Source organism: Mus caroli, chromosome 17, assembly GCF_900094665.2.
Source record: "Mus caroli chromosome 17, CAROLI_EIJ_v1.1, whole genome shotgun sequence".
Taxonomy (NCBI): Eukaryota; Metazoa; Chordata; class Mammalia; order Rodentia; family Muridae; genus Mus; species Mus caroli.
In genome coordinates this window covers 59,481,774-59,501,810 of record NC_034586.1, presented here as the reverse complement: position 1 = coordinate 59,501,810, position 20,037 = coordinate 59,481,774, and the positions used below count along the sequence as shown (strand labels likewise).

At 39.6% G+C, this 20,037-nt stretch overlaps 1 protein-coding gene across 1 annotated transcript in view; it reads left to right on the top strand.

The window, feature by feature from the left end:
- The window catches only part of Fbxl17 (F-box and leucine rich repeat protein 17), a 432,158-nt gene that overhangs the window by 274,447 nt on the left and 137,674 nt on the right, over positions 1-20,037 (top strand). The window contains exon 7 of the mRNA XM_021149392.1: positions 3,440-3,516. Coding sequence (XP_021005051.1) covers positions 3,440-3,516 — 77 coding nt within the window. The remainder of the gene's footprint in view (positions 1-3,439; positions 3,517-20,037) is intronic.

Below are 20,037 nucleotides of genomic sequence, written 5' to 3'. Positions count from 1 at the left end.
CATACTGCCATGAGTATCCCTGGATCTGTGTAGAAGGCGTTTAAATGATATTTGGGGGTTCGTCCTTTGGCATGATGGGGGCAGGGCGTAGAAGAATTGGGGATGTTTTAAACTCTTGATTATGATTGTAGGTGCGTACTGTTGCCCTGCCTTTGTGTACTGATATAATTCTCTTACCGTGTTGAACAAAGCATTTTCTTGTGTGATATATATGGATAGGGACAGGAATGGAGAAGTAGATCGTCTAAATGTCACTTCTGTCACACTGCTCAGGATTAACAAGATGATCCTTTAAAAACATCATTACCTTTTAAAAGTATTTGACACCATTGTTAAGTTTTTCATAAGTACCTATCGTATAAATTTCTATAATGTCTATTATATGCCAGTTGGTTTTATGTTTATAAATATGTTTATATCATATGATAATATATTTATATCATATAAGTATATTAAGTATGTGTATTTATATAAATACAGACATGTGTCTAGAAACTCACATGACTGAACCCTAAGAACAGGTGATTCCTCACTTAGGGAACCCTTGCTTCCTTTTCCTTTCATTATCTAGTTTGAAAGGCTATAGTCATTCATGACCTTGTAGCTGCTTACCAGCTCTTGAGCAAACTTCCTAATTTTGCAATATCTACACATAATAATTTATACATCCTGTCTGTCTCTCTTTCTTTTGGGGAAAAACCTTAATGTTCAGTGATTTGGGGCATGTCTTATTTGATGCGTATGCTGGTTTTCCGCTGTGAGACAGTGCCGTTCTCTCTTGTTACCTGCTCCCCCCGCCCTCTGTGAGTCTGGAATGCTTGTGTGGGCTTATGCCACATCTAGTAGTAGATTGGAGAGGAACACATCCAATGGAAGCTGCATTTGTTTAGCATCTTCCACAGCCAAATATGAGGCCAGGCATTTTGAGCTATCTGTATGAAGCATGGAAATAAAATACAATTATTGCATTGTTTTTTCTTCCTGTTGTCGCCACAACATATTGGATTAGCTTTTTTTTTTTTTTAATCCAGTAAGGAGGGTAAAATAATGGGTCTTCACTCTTGCAGGACGTGTTCAGGAAATTTTAAATCATTAGGATTATGTAACAATGTATAGCTTTTATTTTTTTATTCTTAGCACGAGAAAATTCATTTAAGTCATACAAAATATTTGGGCTTTGTTTGAGCTGTTTGATATCTTCTTTTAGCTTTTCTTTCTTGTGAACTTATTAAAACATTGCATTAAAGCCAAATGATACGAAGCTAGGTGTTATGTTTCCCTTCACAATAATCCATGTCAGTCACACTTGTATTATGTTACTCTTTCAAGATTTCTATTGTAGTTACAAAAAAAAAAAAAAACCTGTTTTAATCATAAATCTTTTTATATAAAATAGCCAAAGAAGCGTGTTTCCCTGGCTGCCCTAAGAAGCCTGAAATGTTTATCATTCTTTTAGGACAGAATTCTATAAAAGTACTTTAAAAGAAAAATATGCCTTTCTTACTAATTTAACCTTCAATAATGAATTGTACGGGATAAAATTATATAAAATTCCCTGACATTTTATGAAGCTACCTACAAATAAGCCAGGCAGCAAATGAAATATCTGAAAGACAGAGATGGATGCCAAGTGAGTTTTGATGGATTGTACACACAGGTATCAAATTGCTTGAACCTTACTTCCTAGAAAAGGTTAATGACTCTTTTTGCTTTTTACCCTTTTGCTTAACTGCTATCTATACAGATTAACCAGGGGCTGCATTGAAGGGCACCCATGCCTGCGTATCTGTCAGTACAGCTTGCTGATGTTAGAGCAGACTGAGCTTTGGAATAGGTAGTGTGGCTGATCATCATTTTTAAAATTCACTGAATTCTCTACCAAGAGTTCTGCTAAGGCAATATTGAAAAATGTTTTAATGTAAGTGAAAATCAAAGGTGATTTTAAAATATGTAGCTATATAATTAGTCTATATAGCACTTCATTTAAATTATTAAAAACAAATCATTTTTCCTTTTATAATTTTATTAGTTTATTTTCTCTCCCCTTCCTCCTCTACTCTCCCCTCCCCCATCCACCTTCCTTTCTCCTCAGAGAAGGGGAGACCCCCATGGATATCGCCAGCCTTAACATATCAAGTTGCCGTAGGACTAGGTTTTATGGTCTTCATCAGGTACACACTAGACTCCTGCTGAGTCTTAGACAAGGCAGGTCATCTAGGAGGAAGGGGTCCAAAGGCAGGTTCCAGAGTCAATTACAGCCCCTGCTCTAGCTGTTGCGGTCCCACATGAAGACAAAGCTCCATATCTGGTACATATGTGTAGGGAGCCTACGTCCATTCCATGGTACTCTTTGGTTGGTGGTTCAGTCTCTTTGAGCCCCTATGGGCTTCATATGGAAAAAACAAAAACCACAGGATAGCTAAAGAAATCCTGTACAATAAAAACTCTTGGAGGTATCACTGCCCCTGATTTCAAGCTGTAGTACAGAGCTATAGTAATAAAAACTGCATGGTATTAGCATAAATACCATGACAGGTTGTTCAGTGGAATAGAATTGAAGATCCAGAAATAAACCCAGATACTGATCAATGCTTGATTTTTAACCAAAAAGTCAAAACTACATAATTGAAAAAAAAAAGCATCTTCAACAAATGGTGCTGGTCTAAGTGGATGTCTGCTCACAGAAAATGCAAATATATCCATATTTATCACCCTGAAAAATGAAACATTTTTAAAGTGAAAGTCTTATCATTCTTATGTCCAAATTTTATGTCTTTTATCAGTTATATGGTTTTACAGCCTTGGATTGTATGTTGAGTTAAATTTCTTCATTGCGCATTTAATGTTCAGAATTAAAAGTTGAACTCGGCCGGGCGTGGTGGCGCACGCCTTTAATCCCAGCACTCGGGAGGCAGAGGCAGGCGGATTTCTGAGTTCGAGGTCAGCCTGGTCTACAAAGTGAGTGCCAGGACAGCCAGGGCTACACAGAGAAACCCTGTCTCAAAAAACCAAAATAAATAAATAAATAAATAAATAAATAAAATAAAAATAAAAATAAAAATAAAAGTTGAACTCTGAATAATTATTCCTTTGAAATAACTATCCACCTGTATACCACAATTTTGGGTTGGTTATTATTTTATATCACTTCATATCGATGATGCATTTACTATACCATGTTGGGCTTACCATTCAAATGCTCAGCTGTTGTAAAGGAATTTCCTCCGCCCAGCTCCTGGGTTTTAGGACATGGAATGAAGCCATATAGGAGTTAATGCACTCATCTTGAAAGCAGAGCTGTAAGTCTTCCTGATACCTCCAGTGAGGTGTGTGGAAAGCAGAGCACATGAGACCCTGACTCTTCCTGAGGATGCGTGGTCCAACACTTGCTGATTTGCCTGGGATGCATTGATGTAGTACCACCCTTTGTGTGTTTCAGGTGTGTGGAGGTCATTGCAAAGGAAGGACAGAACCTGAAAGAGCTGTACCTGGTGTCCTGTAAGATCACTGATTATGGTATGTAATGACCCTTGCCCTAACCTCTTACCCTTAGACGAACAGAGGTCTTAAAAATCAACCAAAGTTATTTAAAGAGAAGTCAAGAATTACTTTAAACAGATTGTTCACTTATGCAATTCTGATGAAACAAAAGTAAAAAGAAAAATAATAGTCTAGAAATCACAGTAGAATGAATGTGTATGTGAGCTCAGTGCACAGTCTGACATGTGCACTGATACACACAGGAGAGTGCAGATTGGAGAGCAAGGAAATGCAAATAATTGTCAGGTCAATTAAATGTCTGACCTCATGAGCAGGACTAATAAAATCAGTGTGTTGAGTTTGCTGCCTCACATTAGTAAGGTGTGTCCCTGGTGTTCAGATGGCAGGCCCTGATGCCACATCCTAGGGGACACTTTAAGAGGGATGTGAAGTATCTGTGTGCATTGTCTCAGCTCTCTACACTACCCGAGTACTGCAGAGCCTCTGTAAACAGAAAGAACCACATTGCCATGCATAGTGTGCACTCGCCCTCCTGAAATTGTCTTGTTCTGCTTCACATCTTTTCCCAATCAGGATGTGTTTGACCTATGTATAGTTGAGGCCAGATATTTGTCACTGATTGAGGGAGAACTGTTTCCTTTTCTTCTGACTGCTTAAATTGTTTATTTAATTTAAATTTAAATTTTTTTCTCTTGAGAGAAATTAGTACTCTACCAAGTCTTCCATTTTTAGCTTTTATATCTGCTGTGACACCAATCCTAGTATGTCGGGTCGGGTTTGCCCTGGGAAGGAGATGGGTGCGTTGTCAGATCCCAAGTTTGCCATTTAGACAAACAAATAAAGCATAATAGGACAGTGTCGGGGCGTATTGATTGCCTAGCATGCATCTGTGCTTAATTTATAGCTACTCCCTCAAAAAAAGTAAGAAATATTCATATTTCAAATACAGTTTATGCAGACTTTTAGAAAATGCTGTTTCCATTTTGTTGTCTTTTTCTAGTTAAACCCTGTAAAGATGTGTTGATTTCCTTTTCTACAGTCCCTTGCCTTGCTTGGCATGTTAAGCTGATACTTAACATACCTGATTTTGAAAAGCTTCCCGATGCTCCTGGTTTCAAGGCCTGGGGAGTCTGCTGCCCAGCGCATGAATGTGGAGAAAGTGTGTGCTCAGGAGTTTCCTTGTTCCCCGCCTCTTCTCTCCTCCAGTCAGGTTGCACACTCCCCTTCCTCTAAGCTCTGCCAGTTAAAACCTTACTAAGAGCCCGGAGAGCTGTGGGTTAAATCGCTTCTCCCTTTCAGACTCTTCTGTGGCTCTACGGTGGAAATGTCTCTAAAATTACACTGTGTTTTGGAGGCTTATTTTGTTTAATAATAAAACGCCTGTCCAGCTTGTAACTGTTAATTCAGCAAGTGCGGAGAGTGCTCCAGAAAATTCAGGTTAAGCAAAGAGAAGAGGTGTTGGATTAGAGACAAATCTAAGATTAAATTTTTCATCTGTTCTCAGACCTTAAATAAGGAAGTGCCCTCACATGCATGTTAGAGACTCATCTATTTGTAAAGTAGAGAATTAATTCTTCTGTGCAACTATGCCCAGTCCAGTGAGGAGTAGAGTGTGCTGCTTGACAGCACTGCTCTCCTGCTGGAGGGTGGATGGAGTCAGGGCTCACTGGACATCTCCCCACAACCTCCCTGTCCTAGGTCCTGGGAGTCTTTCTTCTGGTTGTCTCACTCCCTATTGTTTTGTGGCATTGCCCTTTTGTGGTAGTGAGTGTTTGTAGTATTTGTCTCTTAGTGTGGTGACAGTATGCTAAGTCCTTGCCAGCATAGCTTGGTTACTTGTGTCTCTGAATTGTGTAGGTTCTCAGTCCCTCTGCATACATGTCTATTGGAATACCTTTACAGTATTTAAAGCCCGTGTCTGTGTGAGAGGTGTTCAAGACCAGTTAAAGCATAATTTCTAGTAAGTGGGATGGAGCGAGATTTCCTGATAGTGTGTAACTGATGATTCTGTGCAAGCACATTGGAACTACTGATGGAATCCACGTGACTGGTGAAGCCACTTTAAAATCGGGCATTGTTATGTACACCTGATCCTTACGGGATGTCATTCTTTTGGTGACTACATATTTCTGCTTTACCCATGTTCAACAGTGTCCTCCTTGCTTCCTCTTCCTATGTGACTGGGTATGGGCCTGCTTTGGGTGGGTACGCAGACGCTTTTGGCAGTGTTGCAGGAGGGATGCTCTGACCCAGGAGAAGCAGCTCACCTGGCAGGCATATCCTGGATGATTTTTGTCAAGATCCTTACAGGTGTTGAATATGGCTATAACGCTTAGCAATATCTAGCCAAGCTGTTATAAAGTAATATTCATTTAAACTGATACATGATACAGTTGTCAGGTAGGAAGCCATTATACTAATATATTTCTATCTCCTCAAATTAAACAGATCTTTATAGTAAAGGATAACAATTTATAAACAAATCAGTAAGTCAGAAATATCAAAGTGGAAAACACAGCCTTGGGAAATCGCTCCCTGAGGAGAAATCCACTACGGCCACTCATCGATCAGTGAACAAATGTGGTATCGGGGTGGGGGTGGGGTAACTGAAATTCAGCAAGTAGGTTACAGTTAGACTTCTGTCTCTTCTATTCATCATAAGCCTAAAGTGTGTCACTTAACCTGAGTTTTGCCATCTTATATGCCACATGATACGTTCCACAGATGGTAGTGAAAATAGAAAGTTCCATGTAGCACCCACTGGTATATTGTATACTCATTAACATTTCTGAGAAATTATCCCAGCCACACATGTACACACTGCCCCTGCCTTCCTATTTGTAGGAAATATCTGATACAGTTTGAACTTATGTTGGTCTATAGCTACCTCGAATGCTTCCAGAACTAAGTGATTAGCAGGGAGAGAAAGAAGGGGCCAAGGGAAGGCTGGCTTATCCAAGTCACATCCTTACTTGGCCTTATTTCCTTTATTTTCTCTGTATTTATTCCTAGAAACTCACTTTGGGCTACTTGTCTGTCTTTCTATGTTTCTAGGATAGTTTCTCAGTTAGTATCTTTTTGATCTCTTTTAAAGCCTACTAAAAACTCTCATTCAGAAAAGTGTCTCTTGGAATTAAGAAGAGAACAGAAGTGGGAATCGGTCTGTATCACCCAGGTTCACAGAGGTCAGAAGCAGTCACTATCTCAGCAGCACAGGCCTCCCTAAGATTCAGTACGTAGGAAGGATGAGGAAAGCTCTTGTCTCCATACTGAATTCTCCCCTGTAGACTTCAGTACTCCAGGTTACACGAGAGTCGTTAGCACATTTTCTCTTTTTGAACTTCACACTGCTGAGGATCCTTAGAAGTATATTCTGGAAATATCTCTTTGTCTCCATTCTCAAACTGTCAAGTGATCTTTGAGGAGGACAGTAAACTCTGACCCATTGTAGTTTAGAGTCCACAGGTTGCTTACACCCACAGCATTGCTGTGCTTTTGACGAGTTTTCTTGTCAGTGCTGGCGCCAAGCTCAGGATCTTGACTACCGCTGGACCACATTCCCAGACCCATAGGCTTCCTCCCAGCCGCTCCACCAGCTACTCTGTGGCTCTCGGAAACCCAGAACTGCTCTCCTGGGTGCTTCCTCCCCTGCTCAGTACTGCTCTTGGGCCCATTACTTCTTTGATATGGGGCGTTTTTAACTTGACAGTAAATCATGCTTTTGGATTACTCAGGACTAAGGGTTTTCCACATCAGAGCCAACCACTGTGCCCGCCCATTGTACTCACAGGTGCTGTCCTTCCAGTTGACCTAACAGTTAGAGGCCTGATACATGTTCTTTCTGTCAGAATAGAAAGTCAGAGTTCACAGTGTGCCAGGCTCTGTTTTCTGTGTAGGAGAGTGCAGCTTCTCCTATTCCTGAAGCTGTCACGCAAGGACAGAGAGGCCAGGCTGCCTTATGTCGCCTGGTGCTGGGATGACACCTATTCCTGAAGATGTCACGCAAGGACAGAGAGGCCAGGCTGCCTTATGTCACCTGGTGCTGGGATGGCAGCACAGCTCTTTCTCGCAGGCAAGAAGAATGGTAGGGGTGGTCTGGGAAGATTGATCTTTGCTTGGGTATAACCCATGCTTCACCCTTGCCATATTGACCTTCTACTGCTATTGAAAGATTTATGGGCGTACCTTCCCCACCCTGCTCGGGATCCCAGATCTCTTTGCTGTTAGTCAACTCAGATTAGGATCCAAGAAGCGCTGCTGGAGAGACAAAGGAAATCCAAAACAGGGTCTGTAAGAGCCACTGTAGAAATGCTCCTCTCTCCTTAAGTCTTAAACCAAAGTCAGTTTACTCTTGTTATACCATCTTATTTTTCATATTACTAGGTGTGTATTACCTCCAGTGATGTTCCATTTAAAATAACTTTCTAGCATTTTCTTTTTGTTTCAGTTTAAATTGTATTTTAAACTGCTCCAAGATTGCCTGGTAAGAGGCACCTCTTTTTGTCAGCAGAAGTAACTCTAATAGCTGTAAAGTGACAAAGAAGAGCTTTAGAATGTATATTTGCAAGTCAAAAAGAATGCTCTATTACTTGCTGTTATTATTCTCATTTTTCATTCTGTTATTTAAATATAAATAGCACTCATTGTTGCTTGCAAGATAGTACTACTTTACTGAACCCTCTGCTTTACATATTCTCATTTTTTATATGTCCATTTAGATATTTCCCTCTATTCCTACTTCTTTACTTAATTCTTCATTCTGCTTCACTTAGAAGATATCATGATCTCCTTTCCTTCTAAATAATGGGCCTGATTTTCACCTGAAATTTGGCATTTTCTACACTTAGTTATTTGAAAGAAAGTGAAACAAGAAAATCAGAGCACATGAATGAGTCAGAATTTATACCACTTCCCACCCATCCATCCTCCGTGTGTGCTTGGTCGTGTGTGTGTGTGTGTGTGTGTTTGTGTGTGTGTGAGAGATTGTGCATGTGTGTGTGTGTGTGTATGTGTGTGTTTGTGTGTGTGAGAGATTGTGCATGTGTGTGCGTGTATATATGTGTATGTACACGTGTATGTGTGTGATTGTGTGTGTGTGTGCGTGTGCATGCATGCATGTGCACGCGCATGTGCACATCAACTCCAGTGTTGAGGGAGCATGTCCTGGGAGTCAGTTCTCTCCTTCTACCATGTGGATCCCTAGGACCAAACTTTCTTTTTCTTTTTTTTTTTTAATTAGATATTTTCCTTATTTACATTTCAAATGTTATCCCTTTTCCTAGTTTCTCCTCCGAAAATTCCCTATCCCCTCCCCCTGCTCTCCAACCCTCCCACTCCCATTCCTGGTCCTGGCATTCCCCTACACTGGGCCATACATCCTTCATAGGACCTAGGGCCTCTCTTTCCATTGATGACTGACTAGGCCATCCTCTGCTACATATGCAACTAGAGAAACAAGTCCCACCATGTGGGGTTTTTTGTTGTTGTTGTTTCTTTGTTTGTTTGTTTGTTTGTTTATTGGTGGTTTAGTTCCAAGGAGCTCTGGGGGTACTGGTTAGTTCATATTGATGTTCCTCCTATGGGCTTGCAAACCCCTTCCGCTCCTTGGGTACTTTCTCTAGTTCCTTCATTGGAGACCTGTGCTCTGTCCAATGGATGACTGTGAGCATCCACTTCTGTAGTTGCCAGGCACTGGCAGAGCCCCTCAGGAGACAGCTAGATCAGGCTCCTGTCAGCAAGCACTTGTTGGCATCCACAACAGTGTCTGGGTTTGGTGGTTGTGTATGGGATGGATCCCCAGGTGGGGCAGTCTCTGGATGGTCATTCCTTCAGTCTCTGCTCCACACTTTGTCTCTGTAACTCCTTCCATGGATATTTTGTTACCCCTTCTAAGAAGGATTCTGAGCTTCTGGGCTAGTATCCACTAATCAGTGAGTGCATATTATGTGACTTCTTTTGTGATTGGGTTACCTCACTTAGGATGATATCCTCCATATTCATCCAGATTCCATTTGTCTAAGAATTTCATAAGTTCATTGTTTTTAATAGCTGCGTAGTACTCCATTGTGTAAATGTACCACATTTTCTGTATCCATTCCTCTGTTGAGGGACATCTGGGTTCTTTTTAGCTTCTGGCTATTGTAAATAAGGCTGCTATGAACATAGGGGAGCATGTGTCCTTATTTCATGTTGGAGCATCTTCTGGGTATATGCCCAGAGTAGGACCAAACTCTTACAAAGACATTACCTACTGAGCTATTTTGCTGTCCTGAAATACTTAATTATAACTTTATCTCAATGCTTTTGTTTAGTTGGAGCAAAGAAATCATTGACTTTCTTCCCTGGTTACTAAATCACTACACAACCATAGTTAGATCCCCTTGAAATAAAAGATTGAACAATGACAGTGTTTATGCTGTTTGTTATGATTAAACTACAGTGTTCAGTCTAGCAAGAAGGACTTTTAAAAATACTTCTTCAAACAATACTACTGTTGCTATGCGAAGGGAGAGCCACCATCTCAACAATATTAAGCATCCTATTATATATATTCATATATAGTATTTATTATTTAATTTCTGTCAACAGTGCTTTATACCTTTTGGCGAAATTCATCTCTGTATATTGCATGCATTTGCTGTTTTGTTTGTTTGTTTGGTTTGTTTTGTTTTCTAGACAGGGTTTCTCAGTGTACCCCTGGCTATCCTGGAACTCACTCTGTAGACCAGGCTGGCCTCAAACTCAGAAATCTGCCTGCTTCTGCCTCCCAAGTGCTGGGATTAAAGGTGTGTGCCACCACTGCCCAGCTACTATTAACTTTAATGTTATATATTTTGATAGATTTTTCTCATATCTAGTAAAATATTTGTATGTTGACTCAGTATTTTTCAGCCTCTCTATTTCTACTTTACTCCTTTAGCTATTAACAATTTTAAAATTAAATTATCTGTATAAAAAAATTATTTCCATAACCATCTGAATACAATTCTCCCTCAGTAGCGTTCTTAAGTTAAGAAATATCCTAGCCGGGCGTGGTGGCGCACGCCTTTAATCCTAGCACTCAGGAGGCAGAGGCAGGCGGATTTCTGAGTTCGAGGCCAGCCTGGTCTACAAAGTGAGTTCCAGGACAGCCAGGGCTGCACAGAGAAACCCTGTCTCGAAAAACCAAAAAAAAAAAAGAAATATCCTAATCCATATTTTCAATCTAAAGGAACGTATTCAGGTGATTATGGCATATGAACGGTCTTACACCTTCAAGCACATATGTACATACATACATACATACATACTGTTCTAAATTAACTTTTTATAAATGAATATTATAATTCTACATTTAACATAACTACTATCTAGAATAAGAACTGTCCAACTTTTTAATATTACTTTTGTATATGGAAATACTGTGTTTAACTTTAATTAGCTGTTTTTAACATTACACTTAATGGAAAAGTCTCCTTTTATAGATATAGAAAATTTACAACAAATCAAGGGGTCAATTTTTGAGACATGTCCACTTTTAGATTTCACTGCTTTCTGCTCCGCACACTAAGTATTTCCACTGGTGGTGGTAGTGGTGGTGGAAGTCTTAGCACAGATAGAATCCTGACTCTTCCTCATGGGTGCACAGTCAATGATGTGCAGCTTATAAGTAGCATTGAAATACATACACTGCACACCATGATTGTTACATAGCTTCTTGCCTTGTGGTATGTAGTGAAAGACAAAGGAATCTGGATGTTCAGAGCTTCTTGAAAATGCCTTCCTCAGTGGTAATGAGTTCTCAATGCAAAGATCTATGCAAGCAAAGCTGATGTCTAAGGCAGAGGAAGGAGGAGGGAAGCCAGGGAAGATACTTGCCCTATATGATTTTTACTCCTTTTCTAATCCGAGGCCTTATTCTGCTGTTTCATAGAACAGAGCTTTACTCTGAAATGTATATGCTGCTGATGGTATGTTATGGAAAAAAACTCCAAATATAGAAATTCATACAAAGTACTAGTCATATATGAATAAGGTTTCCATCATTTTAAGTAATATGATGGTATCAGTTTAAAAACTTAGCCTGCAAGAGATAGGGGCTTATGAGAAGACAACTGTCATGGACTGCTCCAGCTGGGGAAGGATTTGGGGGAGAGGCAGCAGAAGTGGGCCTCTGAGTGGGTGGAGCCCTGGGGAAGATTTGGAGCATAGGCAGGTGTCTGAATGGATGAGTTTATATGCATTGGTTAATCTAAAGAAAGAAGAGAAACCATGCAAAATGAAGCTGTCTGTGCACACACAGGCAAATGTTTAAGAAACCTCATGAAAATATTCTATTTGAAAATTCAAAATAAGTTCCAATTTTTTTGTTGTAACTTATCCTGTCTAATTTATTATCCCCATGGCAACAACTTAACATACATTATATAGAGTTAAATGTTATGTTGGGCAATAGCTACTAATCAAATATATAGCTCAACCAAGAACAAATGTATACCTTCATCATAATAATGGTAGACTAATTGCAGTTTATTGGTATTTTCTTTAGACATTAATTCCTTAAACATTCCATTTTAAGACTTGCTGTTACTACTGTAGCCTATGTGGAAACTGATATCTGCTATGGTGCAACTTCGCACAGTTTATGTATTGTGTTCTGTATGGATTCAGTGTCAAGATAACTTCTTACATACTCACTGTTAGGTCGTGACATGCGTGGAGTATATAGTACTTCTTTTTCTCTCTCTCTTTTTTTTATTGGATACTTTATTTATTTACATGTCAAATGTTATCCCCCTACCTGGTTTCCCCTCTGAAAACTCCCTATCCCATCCTCCCTCCCCCTGCTTCTACGAGGGTGCACCCCCACCCACCCACTCCCACCTCCCCATCCTGGCATTCCCCTACACTGGGGCGTCCAGCCTTCCCAGGACTAAGGGCCTCTCATCCCATTGATGTCTGACAAGGCCATCCTCTGCTACCTATGCAGCTGGAGCCATGGGTCCCTCCCTGTGTTCTCTTTGGTTGATGGTTTACTCCCTGGGAGCTCTGGTGTGTCTGGGTGGTTGATATTGTTGCTCTTCCTATGGATTGCAAACCCCTTCAGCTCCTTCAGTCCTTTCTCTAACTTCTCCATTGGGTACCCCATGCTCACTCCAATTGTTGGCTGTGAGCATCCTCCTCTGTATTTGTCAGGCTCTGGCAGAGCCTCTCAGGAGACAGCCATAACAGGCTCCTGTCAGCATGCACTTCTTGGCATCTGCCATAGTGTCAGGGTTTGATGTCTACATATGGGATAGATCCTCAGATGATGCAGTCTCTGCATGACCTTTCCTTCAGTCTCTGCTCCACTCTTTGTCTCTGTATTTGCTCCTGTAAGTACTTTGTTCACTGTTCTAAGAAGGACTGAAGCATCCACACTTTGCTCTTCCTTCTTCTTGAGCTTCATGTGGTCTGTGAACTGTATCTTGGGTATTCCAAGCTTTTGGGCTAAGTTCCACTTATCAGTGCATACCATGTGTGTGCTTTTGTGACTAGGTTACCTCACTCAGGATGATATTTTCTAATTCGATCCATTTGCCTAAGACTTTCAGGAATTTATTTTTTTAATTGCTGAGTAGTACTCCATTGTGTAAATGTACCACATTTTCTGTATCCATTCCTCTGTTGAGGGACATCTGGGTTTTTTCCAGCTTCTGGCTATTATAAATAAGGCTGCTATGAACATAGTGGAGCATGTGTCCTTATTACAATGTTGGTGCATCTTCTGGAAATATGCCCAGGAGTGGTATTGCCGAGTCATCAGGTAGTAATATGTCCACTTTTCTGAGGAACCACCAGACTGATTTCTAGAGTGGTTGTACCAGCTTGCAATCCCACCAGCAATGGAGGAGTGTTCCTCTTTCTCCACATCCTCGCCAGCATCTGCTGTCACCTGAGTTTTTTTGATCTTAGCCATTCTGACTGGGGTTAGGTGAAATCTCAGGGTTTTTCTGATTTGCATGTCCCTGATGACTAAGGATGTTGAACATTTTTTTAGGTGCTTTTCAGCCATTCGGTAAGCCTCAGTTGAGAATTCTTTGTTTAGCTCTGTATCCCGTTTTTAATAGTGTTATTTTGGTTTTCTGGAGTCTAACGTCTTTCATTCTTTGTATATATTGGATATTAGCCCTCTATCAGAGGTAGGGTTGGTAAAGATCTTTTCCCAATCTGTTGGTTGCCATTTTGTTTTATTGACAGTGTCCTTTTCCTTACAGAAGCTTTGCAATTTTATGAGATCTCATTTGTCGATTCTTGATCTTAGAGCATAAGCCATTGGTGTTCTGTTCAGGAAATTTCCCCTGTGCCCATGTATTCAAGGCTCTTCCCCATTTTCTCTTCTATTAGTTTCAGTGTATCTGGTTTTACATGGAGGTCCTTGATTCACTTGGACTTGAGCTTTGTACAAGGAGATAAGAATGATCAATTCTCATTCTTCTACATGCTGACCTCTAGTTGTGCCAGCACCATTTTTTGAAAATGCTGTCTTTTTTTCCCCTGGATGGTTTTAGTTCTTTTGTCAAAAATCAAGTGACCATAGGTCTGTGGGTTCATTTCTGGGTCTTCAATTCTGTTCCATTGTTCTACCTGCCAGTCTCTGTACCAATACTATCAATTTTTTTTTGTTTTTTGTTCGTTTGTTTGTTTGTTTGTTTGTTTGTTTGTTTTTTAATCACAATTGCTCTGTAGTACAGCTTGATGTCAGGAATGTTGTTTCCCCCAGAAGTTCTTTTACTGTTGAGAATAGTTTTTGCTATCCTGGGTTTTTTGTTACTCCAAAAGTATTTGCAAATTGCTCTTTCTAACTCTATGAAGAATTGAGTTGGAATTTTGATGGGGATTGCATTGAATCTGTATATTGCTTTTGGCCAGATGGACATTTTGACTATATTAATCCTGCCAATCCACAAGCATGGGAGATCTTCCCATCTTCTGAGATCTAAAACCACATGATCATCTCATTAGATGGTGAGAATGCATTTGACAAAATCCAACACCCCTTCACAATTCAAGTTTTGGAAAGATCATGTATTTAATACTTTTAAATGCTCAATTTATGCTCAGTCTTCATGAATGTACTACTTTTTTGTCCTTTGGGCAGACTCTCTACCGTAGGCTTCCCCCACACTCACTCTGTAGTTGAAGATGTTCTTGAACTTCTGAACCTCCTGGTTCCACCTCCATGGTGCTGGGACTAGAGTTGTGTGCCACCATGTCCAGGATGTTTGATGGCAGGAATCAAATCCAGACCCTCATGCATATTAGCCAAGCATTCTACAACTGAGCAATGGACCCAGCCCAACTATTTTCTTAATTTCAAATTTTTGAATAATTCTTTATAAATTAAATTTTCTGGAGCTTTTGATGTAGTAAAATCCTAATGAATTAATTAAATCTTCTGTAATTTCCTTTTTAGAAGTATTACAGTGTATTTGTGAAAGACAGAGAACCATTGTGTCTTTTCAGTATACAAGCAAATGGAGCCCAGATAGATTTTAGTCCATTGCAAACAACTGCCATTGCCATCTCTCCCAGCAGGTGACTTTTAAATTTCTTGGTCTCTCTGGCAGGTATTGTTTCTTCATTTTAATGGTTATTTTAAACCAATGTCAGCTAGTACAAGATACTTCATAGATTTGTAGTATGTACATATATTTAAAAATTCATAACTGTCATATAAAACATCATGGGTAGTTGCTCTTCCCTCTGGTTTCTCAGCTGTGGACTACACAGGGCCTTAAGTCTCAGTGCTTGCCTTGGTTTCCATTTATGAACTGTCTTTAAAAGATCAAATCCCAGTCCCTCCTTGGGGGGACTTTCTGCTCTGCCTCCTCTTTTGGCTTTATCTTTAGGGCTACTCATTTTCCGAAATAAGAATTGGGGGGAAGGGGACGTTGTATCCCCTGTGTACCTTCCTTGTAGACCATTAGGCCTCTTGCTCTCTCACGTACTCTAGCTTGTCTTTGTGTAGCAAAGGTCAGAGATCATAATCATTTTTCTTTAGTAATTTCCAAAATCCTGAGTTGTTTATTTCGTCTTTCAAATGGGACCAAAATATATTACTCAATATCATTTTAAGCTTAGCCATTTTTATCTTATACATATGCAAACAGTCCTATCTATGGTAAAAGATTGGAAGCTATTTCAAGTTGGTTCCTCTGTTCCATGAACTTACCTGACTTGTCTAATTCACTTCAAGATAGATGCATGGATAAGCCATTTCTTCTACAATATATTGTTTATGTAATGAATTTTTCATCTAATTGTATCCAGAACCTTTTACTGATTTTCTGCCTAGAAATTCCTACCTAAAACCTAGTATGTTCCCCAAGAGACGCCCAACCTCTGTAATCCAAAAAGCCAGTTTTAAAGCATCATCATTTGGAAATGCCCAGTGCACTAGTGATTTTTTTACATCCTCTCTCCCAGCCACAGCTGCTGTCCCTGCTTGTGGAGAAAGGGAAGGGACTGAAGAATAAAAGGTAGTTTTGTATTTCTGCTGCTCTGTCTACTTTCTGGTCATTGCTTCCAGAGTTTGCTGAGACTTTTTGGATATAACAAGTAACTTTATACTCAATTTATATAGTTTTACACACTTTTCCTCCATAGCCTTCAAACTTCCTTGTGTTGCAATAGCTATGACTAAATGAATTTAATATTCAGACAAACAACAATCTGTGAACCTCTTGTGAATTTCTACCTTCCCCAAAGTACAGATGACAGGCTGGACCTGCCAGCCAGTGAGCTGCCCAGGAAGGAGTAGGAACAAGTCCATTACAGTGCGACTACCTGGGAAGTAAGTGTCTTGGGGTCCATGGTATCAACCTTTCCAAGCCCATCAAGTGTGTTGATTCTGTTATCTACAGATCAAGAGTGAATAGTCTCATCTACCTCCTATCTTCCAAAACAAAAAGCAAAAAACAAAAAACTGATCCTCTTGGTGATGCAAAAAGACTGGCTTATTAATTTAATTTACTAATTAAGTAAATCAAACTTACTTTTAGCTCCGGTATTCAACTGTTCATTTTAACCCTTTTTCCAGAACATTCTCTAAGACTCAGTCACCTGGAATTTATCTGTCATATGTGTTTTTCATCTACAGTTTATCGCATGACATTTAATAAATAGTTTGAACTTTTCAACTTTTGTAACAATTGAGTTGAGTTGGCATGGCTGATCCAGCCTCCTGTGCCATGTGCCATGCATTTCAAACTGAGAGTGACTTGGCTGTCGCCGAATGTGACTGGTAGTCAGCAGAGAAAAGGAAACTTTTAAAAACTGAAAAAGGGGGATAAACAAAGCAAAAACCACTCTATCTTTAGGAATTTCTGATGCTTTTCTTTTTTGTAAGGTAGGTGTGTGTGTGTGTGTGTGTGTGTGTGTGTTTGGAGTACACGTCTATCCTGGTAATATCCATCCATAGATCTAATACAATTTTTAGAGGTCATGGTGTTTACATGTGGTAAACAATTCTTTGATGCAGAGAAAATGTGTGTAGAAAACTAATTAGTGTGTACTTTTGATGGTTGATACTGGTGTATTTCTAACCATCACTGTTGTTAGGTTAAGATCTCCCCTCCCCCATACAACTTGATTTTCTTTCTACTGTCTCCTCTGAGCTCACAGATGGCATTAGGAGCTTCTCCAAGAAAACAGTTTTGCTTTGAAGATATTTTTTGTTCCATAAAGATTCTTCTGTTCTGCTATTAGATTTTAAAATTTACAACAATCTCCTAATAGGATCCAGCCCCTTCGTTGCCCTCTGTTTGTTTGGAAGTTCCCCTGTAGTCTGTCTTGGAAGGCAGAGTCCCCATGATACTGCTCTGATGAGCATCACACACCCCACAGGTCATGGTCAAGAATCATCTTCAGACACCCTGAACCTGCGAGAGGGACATATATTCTAAATTAGAAGTTAGTTTGATTCTATAGTGTTATGTACCTCTTAAATGAAAATAAAATAGGGTGATATAGATGCTATATAAGCATGGTATAACAGCATGCGTATATGCTATGCACAGTGAGGGAGAAGACTCAAGCTGCCCATCTTGAACAAGAAAAAGAAACTAAAAAATTTTAGCTCTATAAAATAAGTGAAAAGCGTGAAATGTAATCAGTCTTATTTTATGTGAGGCAAATGTACTTGGCTTTTTTTGAGAATCATGCCGTCTGCTCTGGTTTACATAAGAAATTGGGCAAAATCCTCAAAGTATTCGTTCTTAACTTTGCCTTTCCAGCACACCTTGCAATCAAGGCTTGCAAATGACTCACTTTCTAAAATATGATAAAGTAGTATAGATTCAAATATCTTTTCCCTCTCATATTCTGATTAAAATATTTTTCTAAATGTCAAGAAAAGAGGTGAGTTTACCAAGCTTGCTGAAATCACCTATAACTGTTGCTTTCCCTCATGTTGGAGCTCTGAGTGCCTGGCTCTTATCACTGTGAATGGCTATTAGCCACTTACATAGTTGCAACCTGTACCATTGTAATGAATGATAGTAGAAATGCAGGGTCCTCTGTCATGTTCATTTACTTGGATAATAGTGTGGCACCAAAGCAGTGTCAGGAAATGTACTATAGATAGGCATGTATGTTTCATATTCCTGTGTTCATCATATTCCTTAGTGTGCATAAGGACAAACTGACAGCAGAACTCCTGAGGGACCTCAGAACAGTAAGCACCAGACAGCATACAAGTGAAGAAAGAACCTCCCCACATGATGTAGATGTATTGAAGGGTGTGTCCTTTACAGAACCAGGCCTTTTCCACAAAATCTCATCTCTTTTGCTAAATAGACTATTGATTTGAAATCTGTTCTTTCTTAGTTTATAAAAAAATCCAATGTAAAATTTCCATTTATGAAAGTAGTATTCATTTTAATACTATATACTATTAAATTAGTTGTTTTATGACATAGTCTTTAAATTAGAAAACTACTGTAAGTTCTTGAGGTTTCTCGGTTTATAGAAAGACTATAACTGTGTTATACGTGTGACAGACTCTACAAATATTCATTGTAATTTTTTCAGCTACAGGAAACCAGTTGGCAATTGTAGAATTCTACTTAGGAGCTGCATAGCATAGCTGTTATAATCTCCTGTTATAAATCTATATAAATCTACAACCTGCTAGGAAAGATGGAATCTCTTCCAACCTTTGACTGTAATAAATGATTTCAGTGGACTCTGCTCTATCTCACGAATGCATTTAATATTTTCTGAACGAGCCTTTCTTCTATGCCAGGTATGTTTCTAACTGTGCATGTTCAGGCTACTGACTGACTGACTGAGAACCAAATCATTCTTGCTAAGACATACTCAGCCCCAGCTACTACAAAGATGCATTCTGGGGCCAGAATTGGTCCTTTACTAACAAAGCTTGCTTTCTGCCAGTAGTGATACTTATAATGTGAATGAAAATTCACTGACCTATATTCTTCAGTTTAAATCCTTAAAAATTTAAATTAAAACTTTGTCAACAGTAATTCTAACCATACTGAGGCAAAAAGAGCGTTCCCTACAATCTGGCTGCACTAAATGTAATTCATAACTATCAGAAATCCGTTTTCTCTGCATAACTTTTAAGAATGCTCCTGATGTCTTGAAAATTCCATGCAATTTTCTTTAAAAGTTGGTTTGGAATGCCACTGTGCATCTTGAAGCCCACACACAGTGAGTTAAATTACAGCAAAGCGTATTTCTCAAGCACCATAGAGTTGCAAATCCTTTATCCTCAAGTACATAGTAGCGGATTTTCTCCTTGAACAGTGAAGGAAGTTGAACTTGGGGGCTGTTTCAATTTAACACATGATGTGCCTGCCGCATGCTTGCACCTTGGCTTGCCTTGCCTGGTGGTTTTTCCTCATTCATTCTTGCTTCCTGTAAAAAGAATTAAGTATGTAATACCAATTATGAAACTGGACCCACATGACCACCATTTTCCAAGCCTCCTTTCCCTATCCTGGCTTCTGTGTACCTATTTCCTCTTCAGTGGGTGTGTTCATCCAAATGCAGAGGAGAGTGCTTGCTCTCAGTGTGCTTCTACACTCTCATCTCAGCGACCCAGCCTCCTCGGCTCTGAATTCATGCGCTACTCAGCTCACACTTGGGTATTCTCAGTGCCTCATTCTCCTTCCTACCTCGAGTGGCAACCATGACCAAGCCAGGCTCAATCTGTTCACAGAATATCCCTTCAGTAAACTATTGATAACCCACCAGGCACCTAACTGTGTTCTCCATTCCTGTGATCCTGCTGTTCTGTCTTAGCCTACCAGACTGGCATGTCTGTCCATCCCCTCACCAGCCCAGCATAATGTACTCTTGGAAAAACAGGTGCCAGCCTCCCAAGCATTCATTTACACCAAGTATAGTTTTCCTAATCAGAGATGTCAGTGGAGGGTGTGAGGATTAGAAACTTCCTAATATGGGCAGCCGTAGGGAAATCTTTGTCACAAAAGAGCTATAATGAACTTTCTATTTTTTTTGTTTTTTTTTGTTTTTTTTTGATTTTTCGAA